The sequence below is a fragment of the Pogoniulus pusillus genome, chromosome 14, assembly GCF_015220805.1.
Source record: "Pogoniulus pusillus isolate bPogPus1 chromosome 14, bPogPus1.pri, whole genome shotgun sequence".
NCBI lineage: Eukaryota > Metazoa > Chordata > Aves > Piciformes > Lybiidae > Pogoniulus > Pogoniulus pusillus.
The window spans coordinates 25721067-25740580 of NC_087277.1; the positions used below are offsets into that span (position 1 = coordinate 25721067).

Genomic DNA, 19514 nt, shown 5'->3' on the forward strand with positions numbered 1-19514 from the left:
TTAGTTTCCTGTGTTTCTGTTGGTTTGGGCTATTTTAAATAGCATTACTTATCTTATCTTTACTGTCTACCCATTGTAAACAGCTTTCTGGCACTAGGTTCTGATTAAGGAAACTACTTCAGTTTCAGCTTTCTTCTGATACACTTGACATGCATTGACTCTGTAAGAGGAAGCAGTGCAATAACTGAACCATTCACAGGAAACAGTGGTAACCATTGGCTTTGAAAACTGGAGGAACTTTGGAACTGGACCCTAAACAGTACCAATGCTTAGCAGGGTTGTAATGTAAATATGGCCTGTGGCATACTTAATGGCATGGCAGACAGCTGTTACTACTAACAAACCCACTGGCAAACTCCAGTAAATAAGATTTAATCTAGTGTTCTACAGTCTTGGTGCTTCTCAGCTGATTAAATGCTTTGTTGAGAAGCAGGGGATTTTGTGTATGCATCAGTCATGAGGTGGAGAAAACAGGAATGTTAATTACTCATGTGAATTCATAATGAATTAAGCCATTACTTTACTCACTTGGGGGGGGTTGTGTTTTTACTAAGGCCTTATGTACTTCAAAGCAGTATTTAATGTGGAGTTGGAGGGAGGGGGGAAAAAAGATGCCCTGTGAATCATCTACAACTTTATGTTGCATTTTATCATAACAATTCTTCAAACTGTTCATTGTCTTCACCTCTTAACTTGGGTAGATCTTCAGATGTGTAATTTGACTTTGGGTATCCTTCCTTTTCAAAGTATTGGGGCTGGGGTTGTGTGGCTTTGCTTCTTTATTACTCATCATCATTACAGACTTCTGTTAAAGTCTGTCCTGTTTGTTCATGGGCTTTTGGTTGCAAGGCAGCTGTAGCATCATTGCTGTGCATGTATGTTAAGCATTAAATGCTGCTTATCCCCATGGCCATGAAACAATGGGGTTTTATGTGAAGGACAAGTCAAGCTTTAGTGAGAAACAGAAAGTTGTGTTGCCTGCTAGGAGCTAACTAAGGATCTCCTTTTGAGATTAAATATTGGGAAGTCTAGCATTTTTGTTTTGAACACAGGGCTAGTGCAAGGCACACTTGAGGGCAATCCTTGTATAGTTTTCCATGCTTTTAATACAGCTGTCTATGGAAGCTTGGCTTGGGGATTTCAGTGTTTATCTTCTGATCCTTTTTGATCCAAAAGGATCTGTTTTGGAGATACCATGTTTATCTCTTAATCCTTTTTGGTCCAGCAGGATCCAGGTAGACCCATCAGAAGTCCAGAGAAACGTGTGTCTTGCTTTTTCCCTTCATTACTTGAGGAAGACAGGGTGATTCTGGCCTCCTTTGCATTATCACTTCTTGACCAGAGAAACCAAAGAGCAGAAACAGAACCGAATTCCATAACTATTCACATATTTACTTAGACAATGGCTATCTAGAAAGGGCCCAGAGCTGCTTGAAAACAGTCATCAGAGACATCTAAAGTCCTTCAAAGTACAGCTTTGGTCCCTTATGTTAGCAAGGTCAACAGTAGTTGTAGACTTCTGTCTGCTTTCTCTTACAGGCACAGTGCTGTGTGGTCTCAAATCTTCAACTCCAGTACTAGTTATTTTCACATAGTCTTAGCACAGTTACTAATCTCACCTTAACCTAATATCTTAGAGAAATGGAATTTAAGAGGCATGTGGAGATCACATGGGAAAAGTCATTGAGGGGATAGTGCAAATGACAGATCACTCTTCTCATTGGAACAAATAAATTTAGAAGGAAACTAAATGGTGACATCTAGGCTTGTAACTGCCTGCTTTGGTGCGTGAGGAGGCATTTTGGATATTCTAGCCTCTAACTTGAAGTTTGGTTTGAAAGTGACACGGGTGTAGGATTTTCAAGGTCTCTTCTAAAACTGCTTGGCAGTAGCTTTCACTCAAATCCTGCAAGTGAAGTTTTACCCTGTTTATAAAACTCGAAGTGCTTATCTCTGAAATAAGCTGGGCTGCGTGACTAGCTGAGAATAACTTCAGTGTATTTACTGATAAGCCTGTCGTGGGCTATTTCTGCCTTCCAAGCACCTTTCTTTCCTTTTAACACACAGTAGCACCAATGCTGCTGAGTTTGGACAGAGCTGCTGCAAGGCAAGGCTGCCACAGCCAGTCTGCAGAAGAGTTACAGGGACCATTGCGTGTGGGGCTAGGAGAACCCTGTGATGTGTGGGGCTAGGAGGACCCTGCTGTGTGGCGGCCACATGCTGTTGCATGTGGGGCTAGGAGGACCCTGCTGTGTGGTGGCCACATGCCGTTGCGTGTGGGGCTAGGAGGACCCTGCTGTGTGGTGGCCACATGCCGTTGCGTGTGGGGCTAGGAGAACCCTGCTGTGTGGTGGCCACATGCCGTTGCATGTGGGGCTAGGAGGACCCTGCTGTGTGGTGGCCACGTGCCGTTGCGTGTGGGGCTAGGAGGACCCTGCTGTGTGGTGGCCATGTGCTGTTGGCCGTGGGGCTAGGAGGACCCTGAGGTGCGGTGGCCATGTGCTGTTGGCTGTGGGGCTAGGAGGACCCTGAGGTGCGGTGGCCATGTGCTGTTGGCTGTGGGGCTAGGAGGACCCTGCGGTGCGGTGGCCATGTGCTGTTGGCTGTGGGGCTAGGAGGACCCTGCGGTGTGGTGGCCATGTGCTGTTGGTTGTGGGGCTAGGAGGACCCTGTGGTGTGGTGGCCATGTGCTGTTGGCTGTGGTGCTAGGAGGACCCTGAGGTGCGGTGGCCATGTGCTGTTGGCTGTGGGGCTAGGAGGACCCTGCTGTGTGGTGGCCACATGCCGTTGCATGTGGGGCTAGGAGGACCCTGAGGTGCGGTGGCCATGTGCTGTTGGCTGTGGGGCTAGGAGGACCCTGTGGTGTGGTGGCCATGTGCTGTTGGCCATGGGGCTAGGAGAACCCTGAGGTGCGGTGGCCATGTGCTGTTGGCCATGGGGCTAGGAGAACCCTGCAGTGCGGTGGCCATGTGCTGTTGCATGTGGGGCTAGGAGACCCTGCGGTGTGTCCTGCTGTGGTCTGCAAAGGAGAGTTGGAATAAAAGACGGCAGAAGGTAGTAGATGATAAACAGAAAGTTACTTGAGACAAACACTTGAGCAACATTTCCTTGCCCCTGGCTCCCTTGTAGTAGTCCACTCTTAGCTGAAATGCATGACGCCAGGCTGTTGCCATCTCTGCTTCCCAGAGTTGCCTGGATGAGTCCTTGACTAATTGCAGCAATTTTGTTTCTTGGGTCTGTCTGAGTAGTGTTTAACATGCAGATGAAACAACACATTTACCCAAATGCTGCACTCATCTGCGCTGTTATGCAGCTGTCTTGGCAATCAGGAACAGCTGTGGCCTGGGAGGTGTCTTCTCTGGTGCACCAGTACACTACTGGTGTGGAGAGCTGGAGTGAGGCGAAAACTTACCTGCTATGATCACCCCCAGAAAATTAACTGTGCTCCATCCTCCTCACCTGGAGGGGCTGGGTGGACAATGAACTTTGCTTTTGGCATAAAGGAATTTTTGCCTGACAGTACAGGAGCTTACTTATGCCATCAAAATAGTTTAAAAGGGCTTTTGAACATAGAGAAAAGGCAGAAATTATGGGGGAAAAAATACTGTACTGAAACCCAGAAACTTAGAGGACCTTATGTGTGGTACCTGCTTGCTTGGTTTCTCTGCTCTAACCTCAAGTTAGCACACAGTTTGCTGTACACTGTGCACTCAGCACCCATTGTCCTGAGCTGCATACAGCTAACATTGTTTTCCCTGGGCTCTTGCATCCTCTTTAGGGATAATTAATCTAAAACTCAATTAAAAAAATCACTTTCCCAAACACAGTATTTCTTCATATTCTCAGTTGCTGTATTTAGACTAATTTGTCTTGACATTGCAGCTGGGCTGCTCTTTGTGTTGCACAATCTTTTGAGTTCTGTTTCATTAAGAATGGGACTAAAGAATTTGGGGAAGGGGAGGGGAAGAAGTGCTAGACTGTTGGAAGTTAATTTGCCGTAAACCAAAATGTTGAGAACAGATTACGAAAGCTATGAAGTGACATGTAAATGCTTGTTCAGTTTCACACTTGTAAGAAGTAAGTCATTAAAGCTGGGTGCACATGGAATAGATGTTTTGCTTACAGCTAACTGGGAATAGCTTCTTCTCACTGGTGTGTTCAGAAGTGTGGAGGAAAAGGCTTAAAAGGTTAGGAATTGATCTGTAGGCTCCAAAACAGTTTAAAGTCTAAACTAGCTTGGAAAACTGGCTTTGGTCTCCATTCAGAACAGCTTCCTGTGTTCCAGCTAGCCTGCCTAGTTGCTGTAGCTAAACTAGGTTAGAAATGTAGGCTGGAATGTGTATGTTTGCACTGTGCTTTTGAGGGGTTCCATTCTTTTTTTTTTATTGAAGGAAAAAAAAAAAAGATCATTTTGAGTGAAGAGGAAGATCAAATCAAAAAAGGAAAGGAAAAGTTAATTTTGAGTCAAAAGGATGCTTAGCTTCAATTAAAAGGAAAGAAGAATCTAACTTTGAATGAAGAGGATGCTTAATTTCTATTCTGTGAGGTTAAACACTTCCCTGATGCATCACAACACAATTCCTTTGATCCACTCCATTCTGCTTACTGGTTTCTCATCAGCCTTGATGTCTGTTTGTCATTAATAGAAGACTCAGCTCTGACTTTAAGTACTTAAATGTTTTTGTTACGTGTCTTCCTCTGCAGCTGTGAGAGGTAAAACCAAAAGCCAAGGGATCAAGCTAGAAGGCAGATAGTTTGATTAAATCACTCCAGTTGATTTGAATAATTTTGGGGGCCTGGTTCATGACCTCTGATGCCATGGTCAAAACACATTTCTTGCTCCATGTCTTCTCATAGTTTTTTTTTTTTCATGGAGGATTAGCATGGCCATGCATCACCTCAGAAGACTGATGTGGGCTGTGCTACCTGTTCAGACAAACTCCAGATGGCAAGGCCACCCAGGAGGCATCCTGCTCTGAGCTGGCCAAACTCTTCACTAGTTTCTCAGGAGCACAAGCACACAGAAGACTTCAGATCTGGTAGGCAGATGTAGCTGAAGCTGAAAGAAACTAGAAACAAGAAACTAGGTTGATCTGGTTTGTGGCAGGCAGGAAAGTTGAGGATCAGAATATGAAGGGAACTGCTTTGATCGAGGAAGGAGGCTGTGCTAGAGGCTCAGTGAGAACAGTGGTTTATCTGGGGATTCCTTATACCATGGCAGAGAGTAACTTCACTTCGGGATTGTTTTTCCCAGCAAGAGGAGGCTGGGAGGAGCAGTGGGCAAGGCTTCACTCTGAGGCTGGAAAATGCATCCCCCCATAGGGTGTGTCTGCCTCTGACACGGCTTGTTTTCCAGTACCGACTCCCAGCTGTTGCAGATAGCTGGAGAATGGCAGCAACCAAAACTACTTCTGAGACGTGGATAGTTGACTGCTAAGCTTTCTACTTATGACAGTTGTGCTGTCTTTATAGACTGCCTTAGTTTCAGGTTTTAAATGGATTTGCAGAGTAACATCTCATGACAAAGCACAGAGGCCTGCCCTGAACAGGCTGCTTCAGAACACTGAGGTCTCATGCAAAGATTTCTATGAATTGCTGATTGTCTTCAGAGCACAGGAGCTGTGCTTTTTCCTGCGGGGCCATAAATGGCCTTTTAAGAGATGACTTCTGTGAAGTGAGTATAGTTCTGCTGCTGGGAGTTGCTCAGTCTGCAGTTCAAGTGCAGAGGGTGTCATCCAAAGTGTCCTCAACAGGGCTTGTTCATCGTGTGCCACTTTACTCTTGGCTGAAAATGGTTTTCTTTAGCCACAAGCTCTGAAAACTTAGCCTGTGTAATTTTTGTGTTGAAGGAGTGCAGCATAGCTGAGCAGGCTTTCTGAAAGCCATTGCTCTGCAGTTGTTCTCATTATTTTCCATACTCCTATAGCTATGCCTGTGAAAATTCTCATCTGTAGCTTATATTTATATAGGTCTTTATAGACACCTAGTGATAGTTCCTCATAATTAAAAGAAAAATACAGGGGAGGAAAAAAAGGTGAAGGTACCAGAGAAGGCAGTCCAGCAAACTTGGTGTACTTCTCTTGGAAGAAAAGATTAATTCATGTCTTGAAAGTGGTAAGGAAATAAATCTATTACTGCTGCTTTCCCTTCTTTCAGTGCCCCAAGACAACCTCCAAGATGAGTGCCCCTTTCTGCAGTTGCTGTGGTTTTCAGCCAGGGCCTCAGTTTGCATTATCAAGCTTTCTGGCAGTGTGAGGTGGCAATCAGTCATTCTGATGTGATGTGGACAGATAGCTGAGGCGTGAGTGGAAACTGCTGATGGAGCTGACTAATGCTCCAGAGGGGAGTAAATTGTGAGCAGGGCTGAATTGGGAGCATGGAGCTCTTGCAGGGATAGCATTGGAGGGTCAGGGCAGTATACCCCCCACAGTTGTGCTGCTGTCTGAAGCAGGCTACAGACAAACACTGCACTGCAGAGCTTCAGTGCTGTCCAAGTGCCTCTCACCTTTCCAGATGGCACTGCCGTCTGAGGACTGGCCTTTTTTTGCCATGCAACACATGAAGAGAGGCTGAAACTTGGTGTGCCTGGCACAGCTTAGGTTAACAGCAAACTAACCTCTTGTCCATGGCTCTCTATAAGAGGTTTAGAGATTCCTGCCATGAGGAGACAAACAAATGCAAAGCAACTGACTCCCAGATTATTTTTATCATTAGCTTCATTATTGCAGTTAATGACAGAATCTCCAAGTCGTGTGAATCAACAGTAGAAAAGGCAAGGAGTGAGGAGGTCTGTTAATTTTCTCTCCTCTGCCAGCTGTCCAGTGAAAACACTCTTTTGTGTGGTGTTAGGAGGTCTGGATTAGTCATTTAACACCTGCAGGCAAAAATGTTGTACAAGAACATGTGAAAATCATTAGGGCAAAACTGTCCTGACGTCTGTGATTGGAAAATGCAGACAGCATAAGAATGGAATTAGATGGCTTCAGCTGCAGCTTGCATGTCTTTTTAAGAATGCAGCTGACACCACTCAGACCAACAACCCAGCAAGCAGCAAATACTGAAGGGGCATTCGTGTGTTCTGTTTGGATCCAAATTACGTGGGAAGATCATGGGAGGCTTCAGCATTCATGCTACCCAGTGAATCAGAAAAGAATAGCTCTGTCATCAATAGATGTATATAGTAACTGGGCATGTTTGTGATTGAAAAACATTGCCTGAAGTTCTCTGGCAGTTCAGAAATTATCTCCTATGGAACACTGGCAGCCTGGAAGCTGGGGGAAATCTGAACTACTCATACAATTTCACTACCTTCATTCATTTATTGGTTTGGGGTGGGGTTTTTTTGTAGCATATATGGTGCTCTGCTTAATACTTATTCAAAAAGGAAAGTGCTGAGTCAGCTTCTGAAACCTTATGACAAAAGCAAGAGTGATCTTCTAGTAAATCACTCAGGCAGGAGTGATCTTCTGGTAAATACTTTCAATTTACTGCTTAAAATCTAATCTTTCAAGGTGTTAACTCTTGGGTTTTTAAGCAGAAGCAGACTTTTGTAATCAAACCATGGAAGGCTGAAATCAAAACTTCATCTGCAGACTTCCTTTTCCTTTTTTGGTTTAATTTGAAACTCTTAGTGAACTGATAGTAGAAAAGTCCAACTGATCATAGAAATGTCCTTTTAGTTAGAGCAATGCTTCTGGATGCTAATAAAGATGGGAAGTAATTTAGACTAGCAGATATTTACTGCATTACATGTAAAGAGTAACATCAGCAAGCAGTCTTCCCCTTGTACTTGTTTTTAATGTACAATGTCCAGGGTGATAAGCTAATGGGATAAAAGTAGCCATATCTAACTTACAAACCAAGCTGCCAGTAACTGGAGCTGATAATCACCACTCTTCTTAAGAGATGGGCTAGATGGTGCATTCCTTTTGCTGTCTTCAGGGGGAAAAAAAAGTTACTTCCATTTTAGGGTCAAATTATCTCTTTCTGATAACTAGTCTCTTGCAGAAGAATAAACATGTCTGAGCTCAAATGATCCTTTAACTTTAGGATTTCTGGAGCTGCAATCCTTGCTGTCTGAATTCACAAAACAAGGTGCAGATTTTCTGTTGGCAAACCTGGAGTTTCAAAAGCTGTATGGTGATCATACAGTGACCTTCCCAGTGAGAGTGATTTGCCATTGGAATGGGCTGCCCAGGGAGGTGGTGGAGTTGCTGTCCCTGGAGGTGTCTAAGAAAAGCCTGGCTAAGGCACTTAATGCCATGGTCTACTTGATGGGATAAGGTTGAGTGATAGTTTGGACTGGATCATCTTGGAGGTCTCTTCCAACCTGCTTGATTCTGTGATTCATACTTCACAATCCTTGATAATGAACTGAGATAGAGGTTTTGATTGCTTGTCATTCATGTAGAATGCTGAGTGTTGGTTGCTTTTATTGTATTGGTTTGTTTGTTTTTACTTTGTAGACCACTAAAGCATTCCTTCCCAAGATGCTGGAAATGAATCATGGACACATTGTGACAGTGGCAAGTTCCTTGGGATTGTTCAGCACTGCAGGAGTGGAGGTTTGTTGGACTTATGGTTAGTGTGTCTTGCTTAGGATAAGATTTTTGTATTATCAGCTAGAGAAAATTGTCACTTCTTCAAAGATACTTGAAAGTTATGATGCCACACACAATTCCCTGAGTGGGATCCACAGGACTTGAGCAGACACCTTATTTGCCTGCTTTGCATGTGGGATTGCCATCTGGAAAGGAAGCCTGAGGTGGCTAAGGATTTCAGAATGCTAAATGATTTTGAATTGCCTGATACAGTTAGGAACCTAGAAGTGCCCACCTACCTACTCCTATCAAGATCCTCAGTGCTAAGTTGGAGGCATGGTTCACAAAAGGAGTGTTCTGTTTCCTGCTTCTGCAAGGAAATGGCTGCCAGCCTTTCCTTCAGAATGGATGGGTCTGTGCTTCACTGGGCTCCCAGCTAAAAGCATTAGATTGTCTCATTGCTAGCAGCTCTTTGACAGCTCTGGTTTGTGGGACTTGTTAGGTACATAAAACTAGATTAGTATTAGAGCTTATCATCTTGCTTTTTGGATTGTTAGAGCAAGTGTGAACAAAAATGCATACATTTGAGTGACAATTAATGGCTGTGTCTAACAGAATCATGGTCACATTACCCCAGCAGCACAGGCTTCTTTGCCTATTTGTAAGGCTCACTGCAGGACCTGAAACTGCAGTGTTTTGTAGCGAATGAATGAAGCTGGTGTAACTTCAGGCTTTGTATTTACTGTCTTCAGAAAACTGCAAAGAATTCCCCAGTCTGTGGGTGTGACCACCAGCAGAGTTGGACTTCCAACAGAAAACTCAGATGCTGCTGCCTGTGCAGATAGCTTTTAATGTTGCAGAATGTAATATTTTTGTGACATATGTATGCTCATCTGAGAACTCAATAATGCATATTCTGCTGAAACTAACATGAAAAAAACACAAAGCTTTTAGGATTTTACATCTATGCCCTGCCAGCTGTCCAGCCTTCTCAAATCTGACTCAAGGTAGGATTGGGTGTCTCAGCCCTTTGTTCTAACATTTAATCAAGCTGGTATTTAGAGAAACTCACCCTGTGAGCCTGCCTGATTCAGAGACTCCCCCTACCTTCAGCTTTCCTGCTGTACTGATTGCCTCAAAAGTAAAGTGATAAATGAGTTGATGTGATGCTGCAGTCAGTGAGTACCTCTTCTGGTTGCTTTGAAAACCTGTGCAGAATCACCTCAGCTATGTTTTGGGTTTGAACACAACTAATTCTTACTGTCCTTTTTAAGTTGCATGTTTTTCCTTTTGCTCATTACCGACACAGGATTATTGCGCCAGCAAATTTGGAGCTGTGGGTTTCCATGAGTCTTTGAGTCATGAATTGAAGGCTGCTGAAAAGGATGGAATCAAAACAACTTTAGTCTGCCCTTATCTTGTAGATACAGGAATGTTTAGAGGATGTAGGATCAGGTGAGTAAAATTCTCCTGCTCTCTGCAGTGTCATAAAAGTACTTGCAGGTAACTGATTTGTTATATAAAAATACTAAATTAATGATTACATCTGCTTTAAGATATGCTAGTGCTAAACTTGAAGACACTCTGAACTCATTGAGTGTCTTGTGTCCTTTTATACTTGGGCAACACAAATTTTGAGCTATAAATCTTTGTGACTTTCACTTAAGAGTGAACCTGAAAAATTGGAAGTTTGTGTCTCTGTTAAGACATTCCAAAAAAAGTGGGTTAATAAACTCTTGACTGAGATCTGCAGTCCTTTATGTATCTTATTATATATCAACTCTTTCAGAAAAGAAATTGAGCCTTTCCTTCCACCCTTGAAACCAGAGTACTGTGTGAAGCAGGCCATGAGAGCTATCCTTACGGACCAGCCAATGATCTGCACACCTCGCCTCATGTACATGGTCACCTTCATGAAAAGGTAGGACCTAAAGGGCCAATTCATTGACAGCACAACCTGCACAACACCAGTCAAACACATGAGCCACATCTGCTTTCTGGATACAAACAACCTCCCACCCACGTAGGCCATAGATGCTCTTTTGTTAGAGTTCACAATCTGTCTTGGCTTGCATGAGTGCAAATTGCTTGGGAGTCTCCATAAACCGGAGATCTCATAGAATCGTAGAATCAACCAGGTTGGAAGAGACTTCCAAGATCATCCAGCCCAGCCTATCCCCCAGCCCTATCCAGTCAAATACACCATGGCACTAAGTGCCTCATCCAGTCTTTTCTTGAACACCTCCAGGGACGGTGCCTCCACCACCTCCCTGGGCAGCCCATTCCAATGCCAATCACTCTCTCTGCCAACAACTTTCTCCTAGCATCCAGCCTAGACCTCCCCTGGCACAACTTGAGACTGTGTCCCCTTGTTCTATTGCTGGTTGCCTGGGAGAAGAGACCAACCCCACCTGGCTACAGCCTCCCTTCAGGTAGTTGTAGACAGCAATGAGGTCTGCCCTGAGCCTCCTCTTCTCCAGGCTAAACACCCCCAGCTCCCTCAGCCTCTCCTCATAGGGTTTGTGTTCCAGGCCCCTCACCAGCTTTGTTGCCCTTCTCTGGACACGTTCCAGCACCTCAGCATCTCTCTTGTTCTAACACAGCATAAATTTTGGATGGGAGCTCTTTAGTAAACAGGCTAACAGTTCAGTGCTGTGTGGTGCTACAGGAGGTGGCTCAGACCTGCTGATGCAGCATCACCGCTTGCATTCCACTTTAGAGAGCAGATTCACGGCTCTGTTATCCTTTTAAATCTCTGGCTTGTAGGAGGCACCTTTAAAACATAGCAGTGTCATCTTTTCTCCTCCTGCAAAGGATGGCTGAAACTGCTAGCCCTGGGAATTTTGAGTCCCCTTGCAAGGCAGTGGTTCTCCTCTGCATCAAGTCTCCTATGGTAGTGTGAGAGAGAGCCCCAACGCCCCGCTTTGCTTTCCTTCTACAGATGGGCATGTTCACCAAAGACTAGGGGATGCTTCACTGCTCAGCACTTTCTTAGAGGAGATTTATGTACATGTCACTTCTGCCAACAAATCAAGGCCACTGTCAGCATCTTTAAGAACTTCTTAGAAGCTCATAGTGCTTCAGTGCTCTCTGCACAAGCAGTGCCTTATGCAGCAACGGTCACATCAAAGGCCCTTGGGTGATCTTGGTTCAACACTTTCACATCTAACAGGGAGATCAAAGCTTCTGTATAATCCATGCCCCAGGCAGCAGCACTCGGATCAAAGGCCTTCCAGTGGCTACTGCACAAGCAGGACTGCTGGCAGTGAGGACACCTGTACTGGTGACATCTACTTCTCAGCGCTTCAGTGGTCAGTACTCCTTGTGGCTAGATTCTGAATGTCTGCCTCTGTTTCCAGGCATGAGAAAATCATAGAATGGTTTATGTTGGAAATGACCTCAAAGATCATCTAGTTCCAAACCCTTGCCATAGACAAGGACACCTCCCTCTAGAACAGGTCGCTCAAATCCCATCTTAGTCTTTCACTGGAGCTCCTGAGTGCTGCACTTGAAATAGAAGTAATATTTTGTGGATTTGGGAGGGAGAGGAGGGTCTGTAGCCAGACATCCATCATATGATCACCTCTTGGAATTTTATCTGGAGAGGGGAAGAGAAAATTCTCTCTTTACTTCACACCTCAATTTCTGAGGATAGATGATTGAGTTTAGAATGTAAGTCAAGGTTGTTAGACATCTGGTGATCAAAGAATGGCATTAGCAGTAATCCCACATTAAAGCATATCCAAAATGTCTGGTGACCTCTGCTGATGCTTTGCTTCTGGTAGGCCTTCTGATTCACTTGCCCTCCACCCCCCACTTAAACAGGCCATCACACTGCTTGCCTTCTGATTTACTTGCCCTCCACCCCCCACTTAAACAGGCCATCACACTGCTTCTAAAGAAGCAGCAGAAAATCTAGTCTAAGATGGAGTCCTGTGAATAAGCAGCTTCTTCCTCCTTTCTGCTTGCCTGTATAGGTAAGGCTTTAGAATTGCAGTTCTCTCCCTCAGTATCATAGAATCAACCAGGTTGGAAGAGATCTCCAAGATCATCCAGTCCAAACTATCCCCCAGCCCTATCCAGTCAACTAGACCATGGTACTAAGTGCCTCAGCCAGGCTTTTCTTGAACACCTCCAGGGATGGTGCCTCCACCACCTCCCTGGGCAGCCCATTCCAATGGGAAATCACTCTCTCTGTGAAGAACTTCCTCCTAACATCCAGCCTATACTTTCTCCTGGCACAACTTGAGACTGTGTCCCCTGTGTCCAACCCCCACCTGGCTACAGCCTCCCTTCAGGTAGTTGTAGACAGCAATGAGGTCCCCCCTGAGCCTCCTCACTGTGAAATAAAAATCACTGAAGTTTCTAAGAAGCCTCCTTAGTAGTGATTCTTTCTTTTGAGGAGACTGAGTCCAAAGTGTAAGCAGAAGCTTTGTTTGTGCTGTCTTCTAACCATTTGCCGGCCTCTTTTTGACAGTATCCTGCCCTTTGAAGCAGTGGTGTGCATGTACCGATTCCTGGGAGCAGACAAGTGTATGTACCCTTTCATTGCTCAAAGGAAACAGGCTACAAACAACAACGAAGCAAAAAATGGGATTTGACACTACTTTGGATGGACTAAGATGTGATGGTGAATATGATAATGTTACATGACTGAATGGTGAAGTGCACTTGCATCTAACAGATGCAAATGGCAACATCTTACTGTGGCATTCTCTTGGGTCCTAAACCTGTGTATTGAACTCTACGAAAGTCAATGATTCTTTTTTATATACTGTAAATAAAACTGACTAGAGTACTTGGAAAATGTGCTAGGTAAGCAAAGTGAATTTATGATGTAGCTGCCACTATTGTCCTTTAGAATATCACTGTATGTACAGGAAAGCAGTCATGCTACTTCTTGTAGAGGTGCACTGTGTGAGATCTCTTCCTCAGCCTGCCAAGGCCTGTCTTAGAGCCCTCTCCAGCTCCACAGCCCAGTGTTTCAGAAGTCGTTTGTCTTTCCCTCTTGTTTGGGAAGGGGGAGGGAAATCTTGATTCTTCAGCTACTGCTCATGACCTTTTAGCAAATTCAAGTTGCTGAATGCATCTCTTCACTTATTCACCCAAGGTCTCTGAAGGACACATGGCCAAATTGTGATGTCACTCTCTTGTAGCCACTGTGTGTTCTATTTCAACAAAGATGAAAAGAAACTTGTAAGTCTCTGCTGATTCAAAGGCCAGTGAATGTCTCAGATGTGCTCAGAGCAAACTAGTGCTGGGCCTCTGCTTTTCTAACAATGCAGTCAATGATTTAAACTGAAATCTCTTTTTCAAGTCACTTCATTTGAAATACTCTTTCTGTTTCCTTCTGTGTGTCAGAGTCCAATCTGCACTTACAAGCTGTATGTTTCTCCTCCTACTTAGTCTTTCTTCTGATGGAGTTCTCCCACTCCCCCAGGGAAGCTGTTATATTTCATTTCTATAACTGGACTTGTGCCTAAAAGACAAAGCAACTCAGCTGAGATACAAACTGTTTATGTAAGTGCTGGTCAAATGCCAATTATTAGCAAAGGAAAAATAGGATAATGCCTGATGCAACTCTACATGCAGAATAAAGAGTGTGAAGGTTCTCTTTTTGAAGTTGTACTCTTGCTGTTCTACAACATATGTCATTTTTACAGTATTTGTTTTGTAAAGCAAACAATTTTGTGCCTTGAATTTGGTAATCTGTAGTAGTGAAGCATTGTAAAAGTGAACTTCTACCTCTGTATCTTAATGTATACCATCCACTTGTAAACTACTATGGGATAAATTGTGATTACTTTTATAGAATGTCTTGTTAAATAGTGACCAGTGCCTGTGGTTATTAAAGTGAGCCACCTTTTCCTTAAAGCTATGACTGGAATGTTTCCTTTAAAGTCCAAACTGATGCAGACTACTTGTGCCTGTTCCATAGCTCCTTGGTCTCCATGCAGTGTGAATATTTACTGCTCTCAATTCCGATCTCCTGCAGGTTGGCAGCTGCATGGCTTACAGTGTGATCTTGCATCTATCAGCAAGTCCTGTGAAATTAGCCTTTAGGAGCTGACCATTTTTCTCTATTTCCTAAACTCCTCAACAGAGTAACTGGCCAGGGAGCTTTTGAAGACCTTTAATTTGATTTTTCTGTGGAGTTTCATTTAGGTCTACATAAAAATGACCTGGTACTGCTTTAGGGAGTTAAAAAGAAACTCTACTTTCAGTGCAGCTATCCTTATTTTCTGTGTAAGCCTGTAATAAAAGCATCAGTGTCTGTGTGGAGAATAGTGTCATTAACTACAAGCCTGTTTAGAAGAAACTCTTTAATTCAACCCTTACCCTAAATTCCATGCTCTTTTTCTAAAGCCTCTTACTGACTTCCCCAGGGGCAAATTAACTCCCATGTTCATAGAGCAGTCACTGAGAGCAAGCAGAGCACATTTTGTGCTGTTGCATAGCATCATTTTAATGCACATTTGGTTTTCTAAGATGTCTCAATGTTGCTGTCTCAGACTATGAAGCAACTTCTAAAGTTTGTTCTATTGATACTCAAGACACTTATTAGCCTGACAGAAGAAAACCCAAGAAGCTGCCCAGTGCACCAAGTTTCTATGTGCCAATTTATAGTGGTTACAGACTTGATGTTGCAGGGCTTGCCAAGTTCTGCTGTAATTACCGAGTGTGGTGTCATCCTGCTTTCTCTGTTTACTATCCTTCCAGAGAAATATAGTCCAGCTCAGCTCTTGAGCTCTGCAGCTGAGGGATGCCTTCTGGCAGGTGCACTCCATGAGCCTCTTGCTACAACTTGTTCAGATCCTGAAGATCATCTCTTCAAAAGACACTTGGATACAGACAGAGGCAGGAGCTAGCAGATAGCTGGTAGTTCTAGTGAGAAGAGCTGCAGTGCTTATGGGGAGGACCTGAATTTGTACTATTTTAGTTTGTCAGGTTATTCCAGACCCCATCCCTGGGGACAGCCATGGTCCAGACCTTACAAAATGAGTAGGGCTTGTCTTGCAGAGTGGCAGATGGGGCTTAAATCCATGAAAACAAATTCAAAGTGTTAGTATTTGCAGACACAGATGAGCTGTCTTTGAAACAACACCGAAACTTCTGTTGCCTCTAGTCACACCTTAAAAAGATAGTACATTAAGAAGCTGGTCACCTGTCTAAGAGGGTTTTCTGTTGACCTAATGGCTTCCCAGTTACATGAGTGACTCTAATGAATCAGGAAGACAAGACTTGTGACTGAGGATGAGGCAGAAACTGGGGTTTCCCCTGTTTTGATTATCCTAAACTGCTGCAAATACCATGTCCTGCTGGCAGTTTCCTTCAACCCTGTGATCAGAAACTGAGAATAAATCCTGTGTCTCTTCAGGGTTGTGGCTGATAGCCTGTAGTACAATCAGGGAATACTTTTGCTTGGAAAAGACCTTGAAGGTCATCTAGTCCAACCCTTACTTCAGCACAAAGCCAGTGTAGTTCAAGTAGCTCAGGTAAAAGTTTTAAGTCAGTAAACTACCAATGTGGAATGTTTTTCTTAATTCTTTAGAATGATGCTGCAAAAGTTTGCTGTTAAACATAGGTGAGCCAAAGTGGGTGCACATCTTGGTGTCTCCCTGTCTTTGTCTGCCTGTGGCAACTAGAAGAGATAGGCAGCTGATGGAGTTCTCTCAGAAAGCTCTTTGCTTAATGGTGCTAAGAAGGTGTTCGAAGCTCGTGCTGTAGCACTGTACTTCCCAGTAAGCATTTCCCCTGTACTCAGCACTAGTGAGGCCACAGCTTGAGTACTGTGTCCAGTTTGAAGCACTGCAGTGTAAGAAAGGCCTTGAGGTGCTGGAGTGGGTACAGAGGAGGGCAAAAATGCTGGTGGGTTTCAAGAGTAGGTCTTAGGAGGCGAGGCTGAGAGAACTGTGGTCCTTTTTCCTGAGGAGGAGGCTAAGGGAGACATCATTGGTCTCTACAGCTACCTGAAAGGAGATTGGGGTGAGATGGTGTTGGTCTCTTCTTTTAAGTAGCAAGTGGCAGGAGTGGTTTAGGGTGGATATTAGGAAAAATTTACCTCCTGCAGGAGTGGTTAGGCACTGGAACAGGCTGCCCAGGAGGTGGTGGAGTCCCTGTCCTTGTAGGTGTTTAAGAAACGAATAGGTGTGGCACTTTGGGACACCATCTAGTGGACATGGAGGTGTTGGGTAGAGGGTTAGACTTGATGATCTTGGAGGTCTTTTCCAACCTTAGTGATTCTGTGATTCTAAGCAGACAAATCACATCTTTGCTGCACCTACAGTGGTGCTCCAGTGGTAACAATCAGTTGAGAGAAATAAGCACTGCCTGATTGGCAGGCCCAGGGACTTTGGGTGAGTTTTAGTTGTATTCCTATCCGATGAGTAGATGCTCAATGCTTTCACAACACGAGAGCTGACTGCTTCCTTGTTACAGAAGATCTATGGATGACTTGTTCAGATGTCATCTCCTTAAGGGTTTACATGTGTTGTGTTTGTTTAAACAGCTCAGAAGGTGTGAGAGAATTTTTTTCTCTGAGGAGTAAAATCCTTTGCATTTGCCTCGTGCCGAGTACATGTGCACAGGCAGTTGCTGCAGTGTAGCTGGTGTATCAGAGGTGTGTGCACAGCCACGCTCACCTTGTGGTAGCTTGTTCCTGCACTTACCCTTTGAGAGCCTGTCCAGGTAGTTCCCAAGTACAGGTCTACACAAACAGCTTAACTTTTAGACCCAGGCTCTCCCCAGTGCTGCCAAGTGACAGAGCCAGAAGTAACAGGCACTAACTGAAGAGGCTCCCTCTGAACTTCAGCAAACGCTTTTCATGCTGTGAGGGTGGCTGAGCACTGCCACTGGTTTCCTAGCGAGGTTGTGGAATCTCCATCCTTGGGTCTATCAAAAGCCATCTGGACGGAGTGCTGGCCTGGCTTGAGCAGAGGGGTTGGACCAGATGACCTCCCCAGCTCAGCTGTTCTGTGATTTTGTGGCTCTAAGCAAAAAGGGAGCCTGGCCTCTGGTTAGTAGGCATATGTGAAAGTCAATTAGCATCTCTTCAAAGCTTAGGTGTGTAGAGGAGGAAATGTAGAGTCATGCAAATTCACATCTCCTGCAGCAACCTCCTGTATGGGCAGTCTCAAATGAGTAGTAGAGCCTGGGTTGATCTAACTTTATAGAGCTAAACAGGATCTATAAATCTAGATATTCTTTCTGTCCTGTGTAACAGAGATGTCTGAGGGAACAAACTGCTCTTCCATTCCCTAGTCTGGTGTTGCTAGGTTTCTTAACCAAGTGTACCTATTAGGTAACTAGTGTGAGATAAGACAAATTTAGGCTTCAAGGTCTTTGATTTCGTGTTAGTGGTTTCCCTGTACCACCTGCTTGTTGGTTGTTTTATGTATTAATATAATGACAGCTTGGAGCATCTACACTAGATGCCTCAGATGGTAAAAATTGTTCTCTCCTCACAGTTAGGACTGCTGGGGTAGGGCAGGCAGTGTTGTTAACACACAACAAGCTTGATGACTTGTGCAGAAGACTTCCAAGTGAGGCAAGCCAATCAGGAACAGCACCCTTTGGCTTCATGAGGTGTCAGTCACTCAGGAGCAAGGTCTTCACAGCCTGTGAGAACTTTGGTGTGCAGACACACTCCGGTGGGCCTTGTCTCCAGGAGCCACTTGGGGAAATTCAGAGGAATCAAAGCTGTGTAGCAAACCTAAATTAAAGGATTCATTTATCTAGGGTTCTAAAAGTGTGCATCCACATAAAAGCATGAACTTAGCCTCTGAACCTAATTCCTACTTCTTCTTCATATCACTGAGCAGACAAGTCCCAAGCATCTGGTCAACAAAGCCAGCTGACCGTAGCACACATGGGAATCCAGTGTTTAGCCTCTGAGTCTGTTTCTGTCCATCCATGCCTTAAACCCAGGTTCTCCAAGCACAGAGGCTTTAGGGCTCTGCACAGTTTCCCATTACTGCCAAGTCATACCCAGAGCTTTGGACCTCTGCAGAGTTTCTCATTACTGCCATGACATACTGCATCAGGAAATAAAACTGCCTGGCACAGAGCTAAAGTCTCACAACAGCCTCTGAAAGAGCAGGTTAGACAGAACTGGTTGGTGAGGGCACCCGATTTGAGGTTTACTTTGTCATGAAGCTCCTAACCCTAAGTTCCAAGTGTCTAGTCACACAGCTGCTCCCCTGTCTTGTAGGGTGAAGAAAAACAGAAAGCTGGAAAATCTAGAGATGGTTCTCCATCAAGTCAGAAATGTGGTCACATAAAGCCCGAGACCTCCCATCCCGGTTAGCTTGTCACGTTTCAACCTGGCCAGTAACTACTGATGGATGGAATCACAGAGTCATAGAATCAGCCAGGTTGGAAAAGACCTCCAAGATCATCCAGTCCAACCTAGCACCCAGCCCTGACCAATCAACCAGACCATGGCACTAAGTGCCTCATTGAGTCTTCTCTTGAAGATCTCCAGGGACACCTCCCTGGGCAGCCCATTCCAATGCCAATCACTCTCTCTGCCAACAACTTCCTCCTCACATCCATTGACCTCCCCTGGCACAACTTGAGACTGTGTCCCCTTGTTCTGTTGCTGGTTGCCTGGCAGAAGAGACCAACCCCACCTGGCTACAGCCTCCCTTCAGGTAGTTGTAGACAGCAATGAGCTCCGCCCTGAGCCTCCTCTTCTGCAGGCTGCACACCCCCAGCTCCCTCAGCCTCTCCTCACAGGGCTGTGCTCCAGGCCCCTCACCAGCTTTGTTGCCCTTCTCTGGACACCTTCCAGTATCTCAACATCTCTCTTGAATTGAGGGGCCCAGAACTGGACACAGCACTCAAGGTGTGGCCTGAGCAGTGCTGAGTACAGGGACAGAATAACCTCCCTTGTCCTACTGGCCACACTATTCCTGATGCAGGCCAGGATGCCATTGGCTCTCTTGGCCACCTGGGCACACTGCTGGCTCATCT

At 44.7% G+C, this 19514-nt stretch overlaps 1 protein-coding gene across 2 annotated transcripts in view; it reads left to right on the forward strand.

Moving 5' to 3' along the window:
- Nucleotides 1–14414, forward strand: part of RDH10 (retinol dehydrogenase 10) — a 29533-nt gene extending 15119 nt beyond the window's left edge. For both annotated transcript variants that reach the window (XM_064154649.1, XM_064154647.1), the window contains exons 3-6: nucleotides 8466–8564; nucleotides 9850–9995; nucleotides 10330–10461; nucleotides 13018–14414. In XM_064154649.1, coding sequence (XP_064010719.1) covers nucleotides 8466–8564; nucleotides 9850–9995; nucleotides 10330–10461; nucleotides 13018–13141 — 501 coding nt within the window. In that variant the 3' untranslated portion in view covers nucleotides 13142–14414. The remainder of the gene's footprint in view (nucleotides 1–8465; nucleotides 8565–9849; nucleotides 9996–10329; nucleotides 10462–13017) is intronic.
- The last annotated feature ends 5100 nt before the right edge of the window (nucleotides 14415–19514 follow it).